At 30.7% G+C, this 22,957-nt stretch overlaps 1 protein-coding gene across 1 annotated transcript in view; it reads right to left on the reverse strand.

Moving 5' to 3' along the window:
- LOC145328626 (protein PALS1-like) overlaps nucleotides 1-22,957 on the reverse strand; it is a 75,236-nt gene that overhangs the window by 6,866 nt on the left and 45,413 nt on the right. The window contains exons 13-15 of the mRNA XM_080172384.1: nucleotides 4,984-5,062; nucleotides 1,114-1,254; nucleotides 426-600 (exon numbers count right to left, since the gene is read on the reverse strand). Of these exons, the coding sequence (XP_080028510.1) occupies nucleotides 426-600; nucleotides 1,114-1,254; nucleotides 4,984-5,062 (395 nt within the window). The remainder of the gene's footprint in view (nucleotides 1-425; nucleotides 601-1,113; nucleotides 1,255-4,983; nucleotides 5,063-22,957) is intronic.

Genomic DNA, 22,957 nt, shown 5'->3' on the forward strand with positions numbered 1-22,957 from the left:
TGTAAAGAAAAACATGCAAACAATAGACAAATTCTAAAAAATAAATAATTTAAACAAATTTTCAGTAGAAATTGATTTTTTGTTCTAAAGAAAATGAACTTCTCTTTGATCATAGCTGGAGTTGAAAGTTTAAATTATTTAATAAATAATTTAAGTACATTTTAAAAATGGAAATTTTTATATTTATTAGGTACTAAATATAATTAAAGATATTTGAAATAAATAAAATAAATATGTTATTCTTTAAAAAAGGTTACTATGTTTTACTTTTTCTAATGGTCAAAGCCTTCGGCCACTTTTGGCCAACTAAAGAGGAATTAATCCTATAAATATATTATCATTTTTATATTCCCTTTGTTAAATACGTTCCGATAAATATAATAAAGGAAATTATGTCAAAATGAATTTTTGAAACAGAACACTTTCCTCATAGTCAATGAGGGCCTTCAGATGTAATATGGCGGGTTTGACCCTTCCGGTCAGTTGGTTGGGGTCGGTGGCGGGGACAGGGACCACTAGCATGGTCAGGGTGCCCGTCATGCGGGCCAGGATATCACACACTTCGTTCACGTTTTTCCCGCGTAATTCAACTTCATTAACCTGAAAATAGAAATCAATAAATACCTATAAAGATCAATGTACTTTTTTTTAAGATGTAACTTTCTTTCACATACCATAATAAAAACTTGTACCTGCCCTATCTATCCTTTTCCTTTATTTAATAATACACAGAGGCACACATTACTTTGCTTTGCTCTTGCACATTACCATCCTTGTCATCTCCATAAATTCATGTTTAATAAAGAAAGTTTGGTGCTTTTACAGAAAGTACCAGTTGAGCACTGATAATCCACCTTATTTTTTAAAATTAAATTGAAAATAAAAGATTTAGTTTGTTTTCAATGCCTAACCAATGTGTGTGGGGGGAGGAGAGCCTTAACCATGCAAGGCTATCCAATCCAGTACCAAAATAACTAATCTAAAGTAATAACTAATAACCAAACAAAGTAAGGGAGGGTTTATAAGTGCTTTGTGTGAAAGCTTCAAAAACTTCTTCTTTATATTGAGAGCAGAGAAGATAGTTATGAAGCTTAACCTTAAAAATAAACTCACCTCAAGAATCTCATCTCCTTCATGTAGTAGGCCCGACCTATCCGCGGCCCCGCCCCGGATAATTCTGCCCACCACCACGGCCTCCCCCTCGTTCTTGACAGTGGCACCCAGCGGCTCAGATGTCTTCTCCAATTTAACAACCTAAAATTAAACGTTAATTTAACAACAAGGCATAGAAAAAAGTACGAAGCAAAATTAGTAGAATAGATAGATAGTTTTCAATGAAATATAAATTTATCTACCCCATAATATGAAATTATGCTTAAAATATTGGGAAATCGTATTCATTCGAATCCGGTAGATAGGAACCGGTTCTCATCCATACGAAAAAACTATGTCTAGCATAGTATTATAACCAGCTTTCTACGAATATAAAAATGTATAATCATAAGATTAAAACCAGTTTTTTTAGCCGGTGCCTTCGGCACCTCGGGGCTAAAAAAACTAGTTTTAATCTCATAATTGTACATTCTATATCCGCGGAAAGCCGTTTATAATACGATGCGAGAAATAACTATTAAAACTCCTATTATGGAGCATTTTTTCTTCAAAATCCCTTTATAAAATTCACAAAGAGATAAAAAAGAATTTTAAAATTTAATGAAGATATGCAATTTTTTCATTCTTATAAAAGTATTATAATTTTTTTTAAAGAAAGAGCACTAGGTACTTAATCGATATCTAATATATTGACCAATTATACAACGGTAGATAATAAGATATAAATACATTTAGACAACAAGAAACATTTTGTGTTCTTAAGTAGCGAAGCATTGACAAGCTGTTAATATGATGAAAACATTAAAATAATAAAAGATTTGTATGATTAGACTAATGTGTTGCGTAATGAATCAGGGATCTAAAGGGATAAGACTATGGCCGATAAATTGTTATACATCTCCAATGATAATACACAAAATTATCTCTTCTGTAGATTAAAATTAGTGTTTGAAACGTTTTAACACTCAAGTTTGAGAACCAACTAATTAAAATTCACTATAGTCCCCAAAATTGTTGAGCCAACGAATAAGAAAACGGTATTATAAATCTTTGGGGACTAGTATAATAAACAGCCTATTACACTAGTCCCCTCTCTCTCTCTCTCTTGTAATGAATGCAATTAACAACATAAGGACTTACGCTAGTAACAGAGAAGCTGCGCTTTTAATATACTAAAATGATCCATCTGAATTCTGCATATGATAAGCTAAAAAGCCTTTACATTAACATATCAGATATCAATTCAACTTGGAGAAAAGAAAAATAGAAACAAAAATGCAAAATTTTTGGCAGATGTAGAAAACTTTGGTTAATAGAAATTCATTTGGAAAATTAGATAAAATTAAACCAGGAAAAAAGAATTTCTTTTCAGAAAAACTACTCTTTAAGTCTTTTGTTGTGTTGGTTTATCAAACAGAAATGTACAAATAACAAAAAAGTTATAATAGTTAGTTTTGAATAAAAGATTTTGAATGATTTTGCTTATTTTGGAACTATTCTCTATTGCTTGTCTTTAATTAACCCAATTATATTTGCTATTAGTCTACAAATTGACGTTCAGAGTTACTAAATCTGTTTTAATTAAGATTTAATAAGATTTTTATTTTTAATTATTTAAAAAATAATTAGAAGGTCCAATGAGCTTAGTAAAATATAAACATAAGTACACCTTTAGATAAATATAATTTCCATAATTTAAAATTTAAAATTTTTCTATGTAAATAAAACATTATTTATCACCCTGTAAAATTTGTAACATATAAAGATTGTTTGTATCTGTGTAAAAAATAGATTAAGAATCACCCTGTACAATAACAGATAAAGTTGGTCAGATTTCTTATATCCTTATAAATAATAGATTAACCCACATAGCTGCAATTTATTTACATTTATACTCCAAATACAACTAAAAATAGATACTTTTCTTTAGTATATAAAAGTCTATATTTATTTTCTGGTATATTCCAGAGATCTTAAGGGATAAGGATAATAAACAAAATTACCACTTTATTAGATCAAGATTATTGGTTGAAAGTTTGGACACTGCTAGTTTGAACCAACAAATCAAGATTTAACAACAGTACCCAAAGTAAAAGAATCTGATTAGGTGTTTGTAAAACCCTGGTTACCAGTATAATTTATATCTCCTTCCCCAATAAAGATTCCTAAATACCAATAAAATCTTTTAAGGATTTTGGAAATGGAATGTTGTACCTATTGTTTTATTTCTTTCTATTCTAAAATCACTAAACTTCTTTCTTAAAAGCATAAAATTAAATATGTAATAGTAAACATTCTTCTGCTTTGTCAGATGCGTGAAATTTTTTTAAAAAAGCAAAGCTATATACACTATACAGTTATGAATTTTAAGACAAAGGTCTTGTAATCAAAGAGATTTACCTCTAAAAAGAATAATATGAAAATGAATAGTGTCGGGAATATTAACACAGCCAAGTAGCAGAAAAAAATTTGCTAGCAGACGAAAAAGGTCCTTAACAGTTGTCTGATTAAACATCTATACCATAAATTTCTTGTTTTGTTTCAATGAATGCTATGCGGATAAAAAGAGATAGGTACAAAACACACTGGGATCAAAAACAAAGAAATAGACAGAAACAATATCATAAGCAGTTGAATGTGTATCTTTAAAATAATTAGGCTTTTGTAAGTACATGATACTATTCCTCACTTCGGTTTCTATCCATATATAATTGACTTTTAATATACAGTAATTAGACAAGAGTGAAAATTGGATTCCTGGCGGGCACAAGACGCCAGCAAACCTGGCAGGTTCAACTAAAAATATAGATATCTTATAGGTATAAAATATAAGGAGGAAGCCCTTAAGTAAAGAGATTCAAATTTTTACGCATAGATTTTTTTAATGAGGATCATTTTTAAGGCGTAATTCAAACTGTTCTTAATGACTATTTCATATATATGCATTTGGTTATTTAAAATAAATAACACTTTGACTTAATAAAAGCATTTGACTACAACCCAACACCCAACTTCACAGAAGTACGCAAAAAATTACCCTCTTTTTCGTTCGGAGGCAGCTATAATTTCTAGAAGAAAAAAAGAGAAACTTTTATGGAGGAAAATGCGTTTTTAGGTCAAAAGTGTTTGCAGTTGTGATATTGAACGAAAAAAGAAAGTACAACAAGGCAGTATTAGCTGCTCAACATATCAATTAGATATAAGGATACACCAAAGGGCAAACGTTGCAATGTTTTTTTTACCTTACAACAAAACTCAATATAATACAATATATCGTATGCATTTATAAAGCATATGATATAAACGAAAGAATTTAACATGTAGTTTTTAATTACCAAGACTTGAAAATTATACTCTCTTTTAAAACCATAGGTAATTTGGTTAATTTAAATAACAAGTTTTTTTTAGTCTACATTTTTAAATGGTTAGGAAGTTAATTAAGAACTTAAATCCAGAACAAACCAGCCAACACCTCAAACGTGTCAAGTATACTTGATCCAATCAACTAGAAGAATACAGGGATCTAAATGGATAAGCCAATGACCGATAAAGTAATGTACATCCCATAAGATGATCCACAAAATTAACCTTTGTGTTGATTAGAATTAGTGATTGAAACATTTTAACACTAGGTAAACTTAATGAATCAACCAATCAAAATTCAATCGAAGTCCCCAAAGTTACTAAGCCAATAATAAGAATATGCATCATAAAACCCAATGTCCTCTCCCTCCCTGCTATTAAATACAATTTACACATACCCAAAGTTGTTAATCCAACGAATAAAAAACGTTATAATAATTTAATAAAAATTGTCCCATCTCTATCTGAAAAGAATAACAAGATAGGTCAATGAAAGTTAAAAATTACCTTAATATTAGGTTCAGCATAGTGGCTGACACGGTCCAGAATTCCATCCTCTTCTCCCAGAGAGTTTAACAGACAATACCTGCAATAAAATCATTGACGTCAAGTTTATATTAAGTTTTAGAACGTTATTATAAACCACGACAGAAGTTTTAATTAGACGATACATCATTTATTCCTAAATAAACCAATAGGTCTCAACCTAAAAAGAATCATGATAAAATCGTAAAATCAATTTTAAATCTAGAATTCAATTAACTAAGGTCAGTTTAGGTTATAATAGGCACAGGGTAGCCCCACAGGGTTAGGGCACTGAAGGATTTTTGAGGGTAAGTTATCCAGACAAAGTTTATCATATAGGAGCTTCGCTAAACAGATGTTATTCAGTTTCTCCCTGAAGGATTATAATGTTAACTAAGTATTTTATCTAAAATTCCGCGGTGTTTCTCAGCACAGCAACTATATAGTTCACTTTGTAGGGCAAATTTGTCTTATTCGTTAGTTTACATCATCTGTTTTTTTAGCATTATAATTCTAATTAAAAAGGGGGGAGGCGGATGTGCCACTTTTTGAAACCTAAAGTTAAACGTGCATGATCTCAGCCCATAAAAGAGTTACAGCTCTAAAATTCGGCACAGCAATTGATTTTGTGGAGAACAATATGGAACTGTGAAGAAACGGCGACGGAATCGCCGCTCCCGCCGAAAACCATCGTTTTCCGCAGAAATTATTTCTCGCCATAATAGAAAATTTTCAATTACCTGAGATAAAATTTCGCTTATATTTTCACTCGACACTTGTAAGATTTTACATTTGCATTTTTTTTAAATATTGACACGTTTGAAATATTTCAAGTGTCACGTGAAAATATAAGGGAAATTTTTATGAGAAAACAAATTCGGCGGTTTTCGGTGGGAGCGTTGGTTCCGCCGCCATTTCTTCACAGTTCCATATTGTCTTCCACAATAGCAACTGCTGTGCCGAATTTTAGAGCTGTAAATGGGCTGGGATCATGCACGTTTTACATTTGGTTTCAAAAATTGGCACATCCGCCTCCCCCCTTTAATATTTTAAATTTAATTATTTTGATTTCGAGGGTAAACAAGAGTAAGAAGATATTAAAAGGTGAAATGAATTTAAAAACATATCTTTTCTTCCTTTGAAATAGCCAAAAACCATGAGACTTTATAGGATATACTACATTTTCTAGAAACATAATACGCATTAATGCATTTTTTTCAAAAATGAAACTTCGAATCTTTTATTTAAAGTAAATCCTATACTACCAATGAAAGTTTTGATTCTAGCTTGTTTCTAGTGAAAACTTTATCAAGATTTTTATTCCAAGAAAACTAGAGAACTCAGAACTGACCTAAGGCGGATTCCAGAGTTGTTAAACAATGTTTTGGCACAGTTTTATTTATATTCAAGTAAAATCGCTACATAGTTGTTTTTTTCATTTTTTAAAAACTTGCCTTCCACCTCAGAGGGTTAAGGTTAGGAGGAAATAAAACTTTCATCAAGATTTATTTTGTTTTAAAATCCTAATTTACATTTCTGTGTTTTAAAATCATGAAAAGTTAGGTATTTAAATAGCAGGGACAGAGAAGCAGACTTTTTGGAAGGTGCATGTAAAATGTTTTCTTTACAATCTATGTTATAATCAGCCGTTTACCAAAAATATCCGATAGGCGGCGGCGATTTATATTTTTCTTATTTTTGGCGATTTTTCTACGGAGGGTAGTGGTGCCCTCCCTTAAAATAGCTATACACATACCCAGGAACTACGAATAGATACAATGTAAGGGAGAACCATATCAGGACTCCAGGAGAGCAGTTCTTCGGTATAGACAGACAAACAAACAGAAAGACAGAGATCCTTTTACTTTATTATAAGGAATTACCTTTTCAAACTGGTTTAAGTAGAATTAAACCACCAATTTTCATAGGTAAACCAATAAAAGTTTTGGTATAAAATTGAATTGAAATATTAGGTATTGTGCACATTAGGTATTGTTAAGTACACCAGGGATTCAGGTATAGATAAGTTACACATTCCATCTTGAAACATATGTCATTAGTCCATATCTGTTTTTAAATAAACTATTGTTTTCAAGAAAAAAATTAAATAGAATAGTTAAAATAATGTATATGGGGTTTGAAAAGCTAATTCCATCTAACTATACAAGAGAATGAAATCTAAAAACAATATTATGTTTGTATTAGCTTATCTGTTATGTTGTTTTGTTAAGAAATAAATCTTTCAATATGCAATATTAAGGCCATTCTAAGAGGCATTTAACAAATTTAATGATGATAATTGGCGCGCACATATATTTTTTGATGTAAAACCTTTTTGTCATCTAGGTGTCATAAATTGCAATTCATACAACAGCCCTTTTCTACTAAATATTTATTTACAAAATGTATTTTTCAACAAGGTTTTAGGATAGATTACACTTCATTATAAATTACAAATGGATGATGTTGTAAAATCTAAAAAAAAAATTGAACTTTTGTTCTTCCCTGAATTTCTGAGTGAAAACATATATAAATGGAAGAATAAAATAGGGAATTTTAGATGCACTTGCAAAACTGATTGGTATCCATACAGCTTAGCCAATTACTTACATATTATTTAACTTATATTACATTCTATTAAATGATCACCAAGAAAAATAATCAGTTATTTCAATTGTAAAGAGAAAGAAAGAAATTATTTTGAAAATTACTTATCATATTTATTGTTAGCTGATTATTTTCAGTCACTATGCATTTACACCCAAATGAAAAGTAGAGTGCTTTTAGCTTTTACATTTTCAATTCAATTTTCCCTCTGTCCATGAAAAGCTTCTGACAAAACAGCGAATGATTTATATTCAGATAAAATTAGATTTTTTTTTTGTATATGTTATTGTTTGAATTCTATTACATACAGGTAAACAAGAATTATTTTAAGTGGTGTAACGACAACAAGTTAAAAATATTTTAATTTTATAAAATATAATTACATAAAATTACGTGTTAATATACCAGTTAGGTATAGCATTTCATGGAGCAAGCGTCTCTTAGTGTCCATATAGTTTTGTTGGATTGATAACAATATATGTAGTATATCCAAGAATTTGCTAAAACAAGTATTTTGCTGTAATACAGGAAAATCCAATAAAAGCCCCAATATTTGAATTATTTTGAGGACATTGGTTTTACCATCAAACTTTTATCCTTTACCAGATATTCACTTAGGACAGAGATAAATATGTCCAAAGAAACGCAGCTAGAGTACTTTTACAATTTAATCTCAACTCCTTTGAAGTTTAGTTATTTATCACATTGTATTATAAACAGCTTTCCGTTGATAAAAAAAAATGTACAATTATGAGATTAAAACCAGTTTTATATTCGTAGGAAACGGATATAATACGATTTTAAGTATGGCTGAGAATCGGTTATAATCCGTGATTTAATAGGTTTTAAAGCAATACAGGAAAAAGTTTTAAAAACCAACAGGATATATTCTAAACTATAAAATGAAATTCTTTTAAAATAGTAGTTTTCTTCTAATTTTAATTTTCAATCTAAAATCTTTCCTCTGTTTTCCATTAGCCTCCTTTATCCATACCTAGTTCTATTTCTTTCTCTTATAAAAATCTTAAATTTTAAACTAAAAATCTATCTACTTGATATAACAGGATATTTTGCACATATCTATCTTCCTTCTCTCTTTCTTTATGGCACAAACCTCTCTCTTTTCCTATCTACATAGTGAAATTAATCTTTCTATTTTCTATTTATCTATTGTATCTATCTATCTGTATTTATCTCCCTGGAGCTTGCATACAACTATAATTATATTATATCTAACTAGGTTCAAGCTGTTGTGTTCCCACTATCTAACAAATATTTGGTAAAGCAAAGTTGTTGTAAAATATAATCAAAATATATGAGATAGGATGGATGTTTGTCTATCTGATTGCTAAGAGTCTTATGGCGGCTTGAAAAAGGGAAAAAGGTTGTGAACATGTTTCCTTCGAAATATAGATAAACCATAAACTAAATACTTTACAGATATTCATGAAAACTATTGCAAGTCTCCTAATCAATGAATAAACACTTTGGTGTCTTTCATTATAAAGAACGTGGATCATCATTTTTATCAGATCTTTCATATCAACATGTGTAACTTTATATTTTCCATAAAATAATATTATAGTTCTACCTTAAAAATTGAAAATTAGATGTTTAATTTAAGTTGATTATATAGAAAAATGCCACTAAGCCTATTTTAACCAAGCTAGTCTCAGCTAAACATTTTAGAAATTAACCTTAAATGCACTGAAGTATACCAAAGTCTTTTAGCTGAAACTAATCTTAAGTACATAGAAATATCTCCAATAATTTTTATAACTACGCAGAGATAGAGATGACAAGCAATGGGCTGTTTATTACACTAGCCCCTAAAGTTTTATAATAAAATTTCCTTGTTTATTGGCTTCAGAACTTTGGAGACTTTTACTGAATTTTAATTTTTTGGTTTATTAATTTGAGTGTTCAAACGTTTCAATTACTAATTTAAATCTACATATGGGGTAAATTTGTGTTTTGTCATTGTTGATGTACATCAAGGGGGGGGGGGGAGTTTTGACACATTTGCGTAAACCTGGAGTATAGGCTTTATCTTTGGACTAAGAAGATAGGTTATTAATGATAAAATCATTCTTATATGATGAATTACCCGCAACTTTAAGATTTTTGGATAGGCCTCCAGGTTCCGGAGCTCCAGGCCTCCAGGTGGTCTCTGTACAGGAGCTCCGGAACCTGCAGGACTATCCAAAAAATCTTAAAGTTGCCGGTATTTAATTATATAAGAATGATTTTATCTTTAATAACCTATCCTCTCAGTCCAAAGATAAAGCCTATCCACCATTTGTCTTATCCCTTTAGATCTCTGATAACTACGTATAAACAGATATTATAAAACATCTTTCTCTTTACACATATATACATTAAACAGACAGACAGACAAATTAAATTAAATAAAAGACCTGAAAGAAAAATCTTAGACCTTGGTTTAGACTCAATATTAAACAAGGATGTAGGTACGGGCTTTTAATTTGAATAAAAATTCATCTTTATGGTATAATAGTCCCAAAATTTAAATTATATTCCTTTTAATACTTTAGAAAGCATCTTTATTACTGTAATCTAAATATCAGTCTGTATATCAGAAAAAGTAAAGTAGCTTTTTAAGTATTTATGTCTTTAAATGCAAGGCCCACAGACTGTAAATTATTTACTGGATGCTTATAGATACAGGGAATCTTTACAAAAAAAAAAGTCAGCTGTCTATCTCCACTAAACTTCTCCATAGCGTTACGGACGAACATAAAAAGTGAATTATAGAGTAGTTGTGCTACTAAACCAAGTACTTCTTTAAACTCAGTTTCCATATTCTGTAAGTTAAACAAGATGTTCATATGTTATTCACATTGGTAAATTTTTAATGAGAGGTAAAGAAGTATACCTAGATGATATACATAACATATATACTACAAAAAGGCAACAATAAGAAAAATTAGTTAGATCTCGCAAATGACTGGAATGTTTATTTATAATTTTTAGAGGGCGTAGAATTGGTCCTGGTTAGGTTCTAAGATATTTGGCGAGGTGGTATGTCAACTCGTTCTTAGATATATGGCCCCCAAAAAAGAAAACAAGATAAAAAACCAGGAAAAATGACAAATCATTTGGACTGTATCCAAATTTTTTTGCTTTGATATGTACCCATTAATAAAAAGTACAGCTTTCATTTACATAATCACATACTTAGTAGCGTAGCTACTCCTATCACCAAGGTATGTATGTGTGTCCGTCACACGGTCAATAAAACATAATAAATGTATCTACCATAATTATTGACTTGGTTGTTTTGCAAATCTATTATTTTTTAATCCCAGAAACTGGCGATAAAAATGTCCTTAATCACAAACAAGAATTAGAAGAAAAATTAAACATTCATTGTTGTATCCCTGTATGCATGAATACTACAGGGATCTAAAGGGATAAGACAATGGCTGATAAATTGATGTATTTCCCAAACTATGAAACACAAAATCATCCCTTCTGTATATTAGCATTAGTGGTAGAAACTCAGCTTAATGAACCAACCAATTAAAATTCAATAAAAGTCCCCAGGGTTGCTGAAGCAACGTTTAAGAAAACTTTATTACAAAACTTTAGGGACTAGTTGAAAAAACAGCCCAATGTCCTCTCCCTCCCTGCCTTACTTCACTGCAGAGATATAAATTATGTTTTCAATGTTAATATTCCAACACATCATAGAGATAGGAAAGAAAAAAGTTTTCTCTACATAAAAACAACTACAAACATACATACGTATAGACAAAGTGAGGAAGGCAATAATTTATAAAACAGAATAAGCTTAGTAAAATTAACAAAGAATCATCATTTGCTACCAAGTAGTATTTACTCCAACAACCCAATTTCTTATTTTAGATTTAAAAAGAATAAGTAAAAAACGGGGCCTATGAGAAACTACCCTGCAATGGAGAACCATATTGGTTCAGCGGTTAGCGATTTTTTTTCTTCAAAACAATCAATCCCATCCCCGATGATATACCTTGCCAAGTATGAATATGAAATGATAACAATTTCCGTTTTCATGTCTGTATGCGTTTATAAAATATATTTTTACATCTATTATACTTCCCATTCTAACCAAGTATTTGTTTTTAAATGAATTTCAATGGAAATAAACCAACGGCATTGCTGTAAATGATAATGTGCCGGCTTTGTGTCAAGTATGGGACTACACCACCACACTATATCATGCTAGAGACGTTAAAAATGATATTAATAGTAATTGGAATGCCTTGGCTGTTAGATCTGCCCTTAAAGTTTACATTGGAAAACGTCAAAGACAAATGGAAAAAGCAAAGAACTTCAAAGAAATTTGACATTTTTTCATAAACCAGTTAAAACCATCTTGAATTCGTTAAAAAGGTAAATAGGCAGACATGACAAGCTGAGTTTATAATTTGAATACTATATCAAAATAGATCCTTAGAATTAATTTTCAAAAAGACATAAATTCAAACCAAATACATTTTTTTTGAAAAAGGAGATTTGTGCTATAATAATGATATGGTGTTAAACTTCTAAACTATTCATAATATTAAGTTTCTGTGTTAAATGCGTTGTTTTATTCAAAACGACACAAGTCCAAACAAAATTAATGTAAAGAAAAGGATAAAATGCAGTTAGTACAGCGAAGCCATAAACACGAATAATTAAAAGAATTATTTTTTATTTTAATGTATTTAAATATTATCATTTCTTTGTATTATTGAAGTTAAATGTATATTTCATTTATAGGTGAAAATAATGATAACAACCATAAAAGAGAAGCTTTAAAATCAGATGGTAGGACAAACGAACATTAGCCCATTTAGACATATACCAACATTTTTAGGACTTAATGATAGAGATGCTTCGCTTAAAATATTTTACCTTTATAGCTTAAAAACCATTATCCAAAATCAGATGAATGGAATAAAAAATATATAATAAATTGTTGCCAAGAAGAATTAAAATCAGCTTAATAAATGGACATACCGACGTTCTGGTAACGATCATAGAGTTGCTACAATTTCTAAATCATACATAACTATTACAGGAATTATCATGCAAAGTTAAAAATTTAAGAAATTAACGATAAGAGCTATCCGTTACGTACGGACGTACGTACAGACCTTTATTATGAAAATCTTCGCTTAAAAAATGTTTAATGAGCATAAAAAAGTAGAAGCATTATTTGTAAAATTTAATATTTTCCTATTTTCCTTGTTTATAAAAGTTGAAGAGGCTAGGTAGGTATATATCATGGTTGCTGCTAAAGGTAGATTTATTACAAAAATCTAATCTGTATACGTAATTGTAACAGATAATAGGTAAACCAAAGTTTTAATATTTTTTATCTAAATTGTCTTTTCAAAAGCGCAGAACACAATATTTCTAAGGCGCGCAGTCTTCCATCATTAAAGCACTATTTTCTTCAAACAAATGTCAAAAAATAAATCTTGTGTAATCATAAATAAATCAAAATCAAAACACAGACAAAAAAGCCCTTACAATGTTAGCTATAGTTGCTTCTTTGCTACTGATGTCCCCTCCCACCCTGGAACTAAATATTAATTTAGAAAAACTTTCTTATTCCTGGGTAACTGCTGGGTGGAAAATTGTTTTTTTAACATCTTTTGTATGGAGTAACTTTACAATATATTACATTTTTATACCTCACCTTTCCAGGGAAGTAAGAGGACATAGTAAAATAAATTACACTAGTACCCCATCATTATAAGCTTTCTCATTCGTTGGGTTCAAAATTTAAGGTACTTACATTGTCCAAAATTTTCTATCAATAATTTTAATATATAGAAGGGGAAATTTTGTAAAATCATAGGAGGTGTACATCAATTTATCGTTTACTTTCGTATCACTAAAGAGTTAAATTTTTTTTTTAAATCTTCATTAAAATATACCTACCTTCTATTAGTTTACATAAAAACTGTAAGTAAAAAAAGAAAATCAGATGAAAATTGTTGTCCGCCTTACCCTTTCGATTAATAAACTCTCAAAGGCATCCCCCGCCCCACTCGCTCCAATCCTGCTGAAAAAAATCTTGTAGAGGATGGACGCGAAGCCACTGGTATACAATAAAGCTTTGGATGCAATATTGAAAGAGAGAGAAATATATAACATACAGTTTATATAAATGTGATATAAAAACCAGAGATATAAGGAGGTGAACCAAAATTAAAATTTATCAAAATACCTTCGATCATTAAAAATTAAAAGGCTGAATTATACACATTAGACTGGGGGGGGGGGGAGGGATTTCATTAATTGTCCATTTTCCTATCCCTATATCCCTGGATGAAAAACTAAAATGTGCTGAATAAGATTATCCCTCCTCCTTACACGCCAATATTTTAAAACTTCTTTTTGTATTGGAAAAGTTTCAGCCATATAAATCTAAATTTTATACCTATGTTCATAAGAGGTATTTCTTTTATGGTTATTTAACAAGTGAGGGTCTGAAGGGTTAGGACCCTCCGCTGGGGCCATACATAACAAAAACCTGGCGCACCCCCTCCTCCCCAAATTTCCAATTTGTTAAAAAAAAATAAAGAGGTTGGGGTTTGTGTTTCATAAGCACTTTGAGTGGAAGCAAAGATTTATTTCTAGGAGCAAAGATGAATAAACGTAATGAAGGTTGATTTTCCCTAATTCTGTCTAATCAAATTATGATAGTGAAAGGAGACATAAATCTTGAAAGATTTTCATCATGAAGTTAAAGAATAGAGATAAAAAAAGTTTCATGTGCAAGTTAAAAAATAGCATTGATCCTGGACTAATAACATATCTAATGTACGAATTGGCAGATTTTTCTTTACAATGTTTAGCCTTGAAAAAAAAAACCCGGTGCTTTCACAATTGTTGTATGTTAAGCATTGAAAACCCCTCTGCTTAATTTTTGAAATAGATGATTTCCTGTGACTAACTTCTGCGGGGAAATCATGTAGGCAATATAAGCTAACCTTACCTGGACTAAAGTAAAAAAACAAACGAACAAACCCCCCCCCCCTTCTTCTTTTTTAATTTAATTAATTTCCTATCACTGAAATTTAGTAGTTGATTTAATAGTTGTCTCTTTTTAAAATTATTGCAATTTTTTCCCGGGGTACAGTATACATCTAGTTTAATACATCTAATATTTCTACAAACCTTTCTAATATTGTTTTACATAATTTACATTACCATATTTCTCTATTCCTTATGTAGATTTATAAAGAAATATCCTAGGAAAGGATTAAGCTTTTCCATTGTATGTTTTATCACATATACAAAGTCCAGAATTCATTAGTAAGCAAAGTCGTATGCTTGTACACAAAATGTTAGGACAACAAAAGGCAGTTAAGAAAAGCTATTTTGGTTATCTATTATCTATAGTATTGTATACTAGCGGTCATGTCCCCAAAGCCCTCTAGGGTCACTTGAATGAAATGGGGGGATAAACCTCCACAATCAATTTTAGCTTAAAAAATGAGTCGTGTCATATTTTCTAGGGGTAATTTCTCTTGGGAGAGAGGTGGGATCTTTTGGGATAAGACAAGGAACGATAAATTAATATACACCTCCAATGATTTTATTACCAGTTTAATTTACTGTCCTAAACTATCAAAATTTTTCGGTATAAAATATAGCGGAACAAAAGAAAGATTAGCGTCTCATAACATCCATGATCTACAGATTTGAAAGAATGCACATTATAAGGCCTAGCTTTTCTAAATGATTAACAAATCCTATAACATCAACTGATTAGGTAAAAGAAAAAGCTTTCAGTTGCATTTATTGGTGCTTTCTCTCAAAATGAATGTTCAGCATTGAAACCCATTCCCTCATTATTAAAATTAATTAAAAATAAGTGAGGGGGTATAGTTTTTATAAGAGAGCCTTATCCCTGTGTGGCCATTACCTACGGGGCTACCAAGTAACCTAAACTAACCTGCCAGATCTTATTAAAAAGCAAATGGGTTCCTAACCTTCCTCTTTATTTTTAATTTATTTTAAGATAGAGGGGGGTGTTAATTTCTTAATTACATTTATCACTTTATTTTGTCATTAATTTATTAAATGAAATTATTTTGCAATTCTGTTTTAATTATACAATATATGTACATTATACATCCTAACATATTTTAGATAAAAGTTTGATGCAATATAGCTGGAGAATTGAAAGTGTATGAAATCAGCACAACAGGCTTACAAACAAAGTTATCAAAACTTAATTTCAAACTTAGATTAGAAAAATGTAAGCTTTATTGAAAATTTTTAAATCTTATTAATCTGTTTTGGTCAATAGTTTATAATACCTCTAAAACTTTGGTATTAACTTATTTCAATTCCTTCAATGCAGGGTGCCGGAGCCGTATAATTTTGATGCGGCTCCGGCTCCGGCTCCAGCTCCGGCTCCTACCTTAAAATTAATATATAAATTTTTTTTCATTGTTGAATTTGATAAAATAAAATAAATAATATAAAAGATTTTGCTTTTATTTGATTAAAGCTATATAAAAGTAGAAGGATGTGTGTCTATTTGTTAAGTAACAATAGTTTTTCAGTTTATTATATGGAAATAGACCGTTGCCAAATTATAATATTACTTTAAAAAATCATTTTTAGCTAGTCCGGAGCCGGAGCCGTTTTTAACGAAAAATACGGCTCCGGATCCGGCTCCACCAAAAATGTTGCTGCTCCCGGCTCCGGCTCCAGAACACTGCTTCAATGGCTTTAATTTTCCCTTATTTAAACTATTTTAGTAGCGAAGCTTCTCTATATTTCACTTTGTCTGTCCGTTCGCTACGATTTTTTCTCATCAGCTATTTAAGATCGATTGCTAATTTATCTTTGTGAAGTTATCCCTTTTCAAACATTTCTTGGTCTATAACATCTGTTCCATAACCGATTTTGGTCAGATTATCCATTAATGCTTTTGTGCTTCGCTACTTATGAATGTTGTCATCCTTGTTTATTTTGTGAAAAAATACTTACAGAGTACAAACTGTAACATAATAGGTTTTGTTCTCCTATGCTTTGGATTTGCCATAATTGAAATGTATATGTCTCCGTCTGTTTGTTTTCCATTGTAGTAGAGGTTATCTGCCAGAAAAAATATGCCAAACCAGATTAATCCAAGTATGTAAAAATTTAATAAACAGTACTAACTTTTACAAAAATGGATATATCCTTGATATTAAATAATTTAGTTCAACTGTCTGAGTTTTTATTTAACAGATTTTTTACTTTCAAAAATCATTCGATAAGCCTTAAAAGAGGACTATCCACGAACGAGAGCACATGATTCTAAGTACCTTCCAGCATTGATCCTAAGTATTTTCTTTCAGAATATAATAGGTCACCATATATTATTATTATATTGACGAGAAAATTTATGTTTCACCACGTTTTTTTAGGTATTTTAATTGATTTTTAAAACTTTTATGAAGCTAATTCTTTTAATAAAATGGATATTTGATGATACATATGCGAATACTCGTGTTATAAAGATTGTAAATTAATCCATATTAGCATTAATTTAAACATACATATGAGATATAGTAAATGTGCTTTTGACTTTTTTTAATTTTTATCATTTGGCAACATGGACAATTAAAGACACCCCGAACTCAACAAAACGTCTGATAGAATTTTAACGAAAAATGGTGGACATTTTTTTACTTTTCTTCAACTTGAAGTGGTGAAACATAAATTTTCTCGTCAATATATTAATTATTGATAGTGACCTATTATATTCTGAAAGAAAATACTCAGGATCAATGCTGGAAGGTACTTAGAATCACGTGCTCTTGTTCGTGGATAGTCCTCTTTCATATCTACATATGTCTAACTTGACAAAATATACTTTTCTTTAAAAAAACCTTTCTTAGTGACACTAAGCCTAGCCCCTTCCTTGCCTTAACTAATGTAATGTCCATTCAGAGGAGGGAACATTAAACAGTAAATTATACTGGTAGTGGTACCCAAAGTTTTAAAACCAAATTATCTTATAAGTTGGCAAAAAAAACTTGGTAATTTTATTGAATTTTGATTGGTTGGTTCAAAGTTTTTAAATAACACTATATCAATCTACATGAGGGTTGTTTATCATTATTGGTAATGTATATCAATTTATCATACATTGTTTTTTTCGTTATAATCTCCCATTTCAACGGTTTTATTTATCTTAACTCATACTTACTTCAACACCTTTTTGTTAAAGAGAACAAATAATATAAATGTATGAGAAAAGTGGGACAATTGACACTTTATAATGTGATATATCAAATCATTCATTCTGAAAAGCAATTTCCTTAAAAGAATGGGAGGTGTAGACGGAGATTATCTCTTCTTTTCACAGAAAGTATAAAGATGTACTGAACCATAAAAAGAAGTTTTAGAATAATTGCCTCACATGTAAACTTGTCACAATTCTTGAAGAATTTTATTAGTTAATATTAGGGATGGGAATCCGTCGAATTTTTGGGCCGGATTCGGATTCCGGATTCTAGCAGTATTTTAAAAGGCCGTCCGTCACAGACGGAGAGCTTTTTTCGTTAATTTATCACTATGTTACTTGGTTGAAGCCTTGATTTGTTTAAAGTGTTGACTTCCAGCATAACTAAAACATTTACATCACATTAGTAATTATTAAAATTTGTTATGTAGAAAAAATTTAAGTCCTAAAAATGTGCTTGGTATTTTCTAACGGGAGTGTGTATATTTTTATGTCATGTGATCACTGTACAGCCAATTAGAGGGCTTAGTTGATGGTGAGTGGATTACACTTCATCACGTGATCGTTGGCTGTCCAATCTGAGGTCTTGGAATTGAATAGCTCATCACGTGATCGCTGGCCTGACAATGAGAGCTCTTTGTTATCAGCTGGTATATCAACTTCGTGGTTTATATGGGAAGAAATGGGGGGTGGGGGGGAAGGTGGTGTGTTGGGGGGTGATCTTTGCCTTCAAAACGAGGGAGTTGTAAGAAAAAACTCAGGACGGTAATTTTAGCCTACCAATTTAGAATCCGGAATCCGCTATAAAAAACGGATTCCGGATCCGGATTAGGATTCCAAAATTGGCCGAAAATTGGGCGGATTCCGGATTCGGATTCCGGATCCGGATTCCCGTCACTAGTTAATATATATTATTTTAACTTATTCCTTCCTTGCCATGTTATTGTGACTTTTTTATTTATTATATGAATAAGGTTAAGATGAACCATAAAAAGCCAAGATTGTCTTAGTTAGGATGAAATCGAAATCCATCTATCTCATAAGGTTGGGCCGGATATCCGACCTTTTGCAAGCTCCGGCAATATAATCTTTAATATTATAGAACTAAAAATCTTGTTAAACAGTCACAAGCATTTTTTCTATAATTCTTAATAATTCATGAGACTAATTGCTTTGAAGTAGGGTAAAATTAAAAAGAAAATAATTTTAAGTTTTAACCTTTTTTTTTTATAAAACATCATTTTATGAAGAAAGCTTACTTTCTACTTCATTATCCGGCCAAATATGTCTCGGGCCCAACCTACAGTATCACATAAATAATTCCTTATCAGATATAACGAAGGTATTACTATCCACATCTTATTTTATTTTCTTGTAGAAGCCCTTACTATTGTACTACTAAGTACTGAACTCAATTCATCAAGTGGAATCAAAATGCCTTTCAAATGTCAATGACAATTGAACCATCTATTGACCTACTTTTAACAGATACCAAATACATAACCTATTTAATTCTCTTTTATTCAAATAATGGAAAGTGAATAAATAAAATGATCATACAAATTGAAAACTCAAATAATCCTTTTAAAATCTCTTTAACTTTATTGTTAAAAATACCTAGACATGTACATTGTATATGTTGATGCTACAAATTGACAAAAAAGAAAAGAAAGAGGCAAATAAATGTAATAGAATAGTTTAATGGAATTCTCTTTCTTTTCCTCCTTCTCTTTCTCATACACACCACATCTTTCTCTGAACTTGAAACTTTATCCAGTCCGCCCCCCTCCCTCCCCCTCTATACATAGATATATCCCTCCCTCTTACTCCCCCAACTCCTAATCTGTTCGTAGTTTTCCCATTTAAGAATAAATTGGTCCAAACTTTGATGGAGACTAAGTTGGCTTTATTATGTCACCATGCACAGTAACAAAATAACATGTAAGCCATAAAATGCTTTCAAAACGAATAAACTATAGTTACTCTTTAAAATGAATTAAGTTTTTATAAAAAGGGCTTTGTATATTAATCTAATTTTTTACTTTGATGTTAATTAAATAAATAAAATACGGTTTTTTTTTCAATGGTGATATCAGTCAATAAAGAAGGAAGAAACATTGATATATTTATGTAGGCTCATACCATTGCACATAGGGGCAACAAGGGGCAACAATTCACCACCCCCAAATCAAGTTTTAAACATTCTATGAGTATTATCATACCCAATGTACATCAGATTTCAAAGGAATCGTAAAAATACGCTTTTTAAGTAAGCATTCTAATGCATGGAAGTCAAGAAATGCAAAAATTTTCTTACAGAAAAAGGCATACTTTTTGTGTTTCACCAACTATTTTAAAAGTATTATAAAATCTCTTAAAATTAACGTAATTAGACAAAATAACTTCTGATGAGTCATGCATTACATATATTTTGACAGTATAAAAGAAAAAAACACAAATTAAAGAATTTAGTCTTAAATAATTCTAGTTGAAGTCAAGATTTTAGTTTTTTTTTGTTTGTTTTTTAATTAACTTTTAAGTAGACAGTAAGAGAAAACATGTTTTCGCCGGGTGTCGCCGGCTAAAAAAACGATATTTGATTACCCAAAGACATATTTTAATCGCCAGTACTGGTTTCACTTACCCCCCCGCGCCCCCGTAGGGGTTTTTAGTCCGTTTTCTGAACGTAAGTGCACGAAAAGTTTGTAAGAAAAAGCGTTTAAATGCACTTTTAAAGTCAAAACTAAAGATATAATTCAAATAAATAAAAGACACAAAAACATAGACATATTGGGAAATATTTATTCTGACTTAGAATTAAAGTTAATAATAAATATTTTCAAGTTCTATTGCACTAAAGGATGGGGAGGAGAGGGGGGGGGGCTAAACCTAAATCTAAACCTCTTTATGTTTGATGTTTTAATGTAACTAAATAATCGTTTCTATAGATTATTACAAATATCAGGGATCTAAAGGAATAAGACAAAGGTCAATAAATTGTTGTACATTCCCAATGATAATACACAAAATTACCCCTTGTGTAGATTAAAGTTAGTAGTTAAAACGTTTGAACACACAACTGTAAAACTTTGGGGACTAGTGTTATAAACAGCCCAATGTCCCCTACCTCACTGCGAAAAGGTAAAGTTAATATGCAAATAACGTGAGGTTCTTATAATCATTCTAAATTTGAATTAGCAAGTAGTCTATCTGTCTGTCTATTGGTAATGCTTTGTTTTTAAATTATGTAGTTACAGGGTATTCATGTTTAAAGTCAGCAGTTTTATTTAGAAAGGGAGGGGACTGTTAATTACACTAGTCCCCAAACTTCAAAGTTTTATAATAACGTTTTTATATTCGTTAGCATAAGAACTTCAGGAAATTTAATTGATTTTTTATTGGTTGGTTCATTAAGATGAGTGTCAAAACTTTTCAACCACTAATTGTCATCTACAGACAAATAATTTTGTAATATAATTTATTAAATATGTATTTATTAAATATGTATCAATATTGGGGATGTACATATTAATCAGTTATTGTTTTGTTCCTTAGATACAGTCTGGTACAGTTAGCTTTTTTACTTAACTTAAACAGGCTAGAATTGTCCTATCGATCTCAAACTTTTCATGCTGATTTCTACAACAGTTAGGTACGACTTAGAAAGCACAGCAACTCTATAATCGTTACCAGAAAGTCCGTACATCCATTTATAACAAGCTGATTTTTACTTTTTTGACAACAAATAATGGTTTTGAATGTTAAAAATATCCTATTCATCTGATTTTTTGAATACTGATACCTATTTCAATATCGTCTATTGTTATAAGCGAAGCATCTCTATAATCAAGTCCTAAAAACGTCAGTATGTACTTAAACAGTAACATGTATTTAATCAGTTTTAATTACAATTTTGTATAGACATGCATTAATATTCAGTTCTGACACTTCACAAGTGTTAATGTTCGTTTGTCCTTCCATTTCAGAGCTTCGCTTCTTTCATGGATGTTGTCATCCTTGTTTAATTACCTCTTGGGGCAAATCCCCTAGAGGCTAGGGGCGAAGCCGCTAGTATACATATAAACAGTAAACAAGAATCATAATATCATTATAAATATAGATATTAGTTAAAAAAATTTATGTTAATCATGCCCACATTTATAATGGATTTATTAAACATAAAAATAAAGTGAAATTTGTAGCTTGCTAAAATAAGGATCCCCATCCACCCCCATTTACACCATCCCCTCCCCTCCTACTGAAATGAATTCCATGACCCCAAATTTGACACTTTGAACACTAAAATCGGACTACAATTAACCTAGTTACACTTTAAAGGGCCCAAAAAGCTAGTGATAGGGTAGCTGCGCTACTAAAAAATTCTCATATTGCCCTGATAACCAAAACCCCTAATTAGACATTTTAAACACGAAATTCAAGATAGTTGATGGATAGATAGTTGGATAGATAGATGGATAGATAGATGGATAGGTAGATGAATAGATATATGGATAGATAGATGGATAAGTAAATGGATAGACAGATGGATAGATGGATGGATAGATAGAGGGATAGATTGATGGATGGATAAATTGATAGTTGATGGATAAAGAGATGAATAGTTGATGGATAGATAGATGGATCGATATATAGATGGATAGAGAGATGGATAGAGAGATGGATAGATAGATGGATAGATAGATGGATAGATAAATGGATAGATAGATGGATAGATAGATGGATAGATAGATGGATAGATAGATGGATAGACAGATGGATAGATATATGGATAGATAGATGGATAGATTGATGGATAGATAGATGGATAGATAGATGGAATGATAGATGGATAGGGTAAAGGGGGACTATTTTCGGGAGGGGTTAATCTGGTAATTTTCTATCTACCTTCATAATAATAGGTAGATGAATAGATATATGGATAGATAGATGGATAAGTAAATGGATAGACAGATAGATAGATGGATGGGTAGATAGAGGGATAGATTGATGGATGGATAAATTGATAGTTGATGGATAAAGAGATGAATAGTTGATGGATAGATAGATGGATCGATATATAGATGGATAGACAGATGGATA

This window comes from Acartia tonsa, chromosome 9 (genome assembly GCF_053477335.1).
Source record: "Acartia tonsa isolate MP-2025a chromosome 9, ASM5347733v1, whole genome shotgun sequence".
Classification (NCBI taxonomy): domain Eukaryota; kingdom Metazoa; phylum Arthropoda; class Copepoda; order Calanoida; family Acartiidae; genus Acartia; species Acartia tonsa.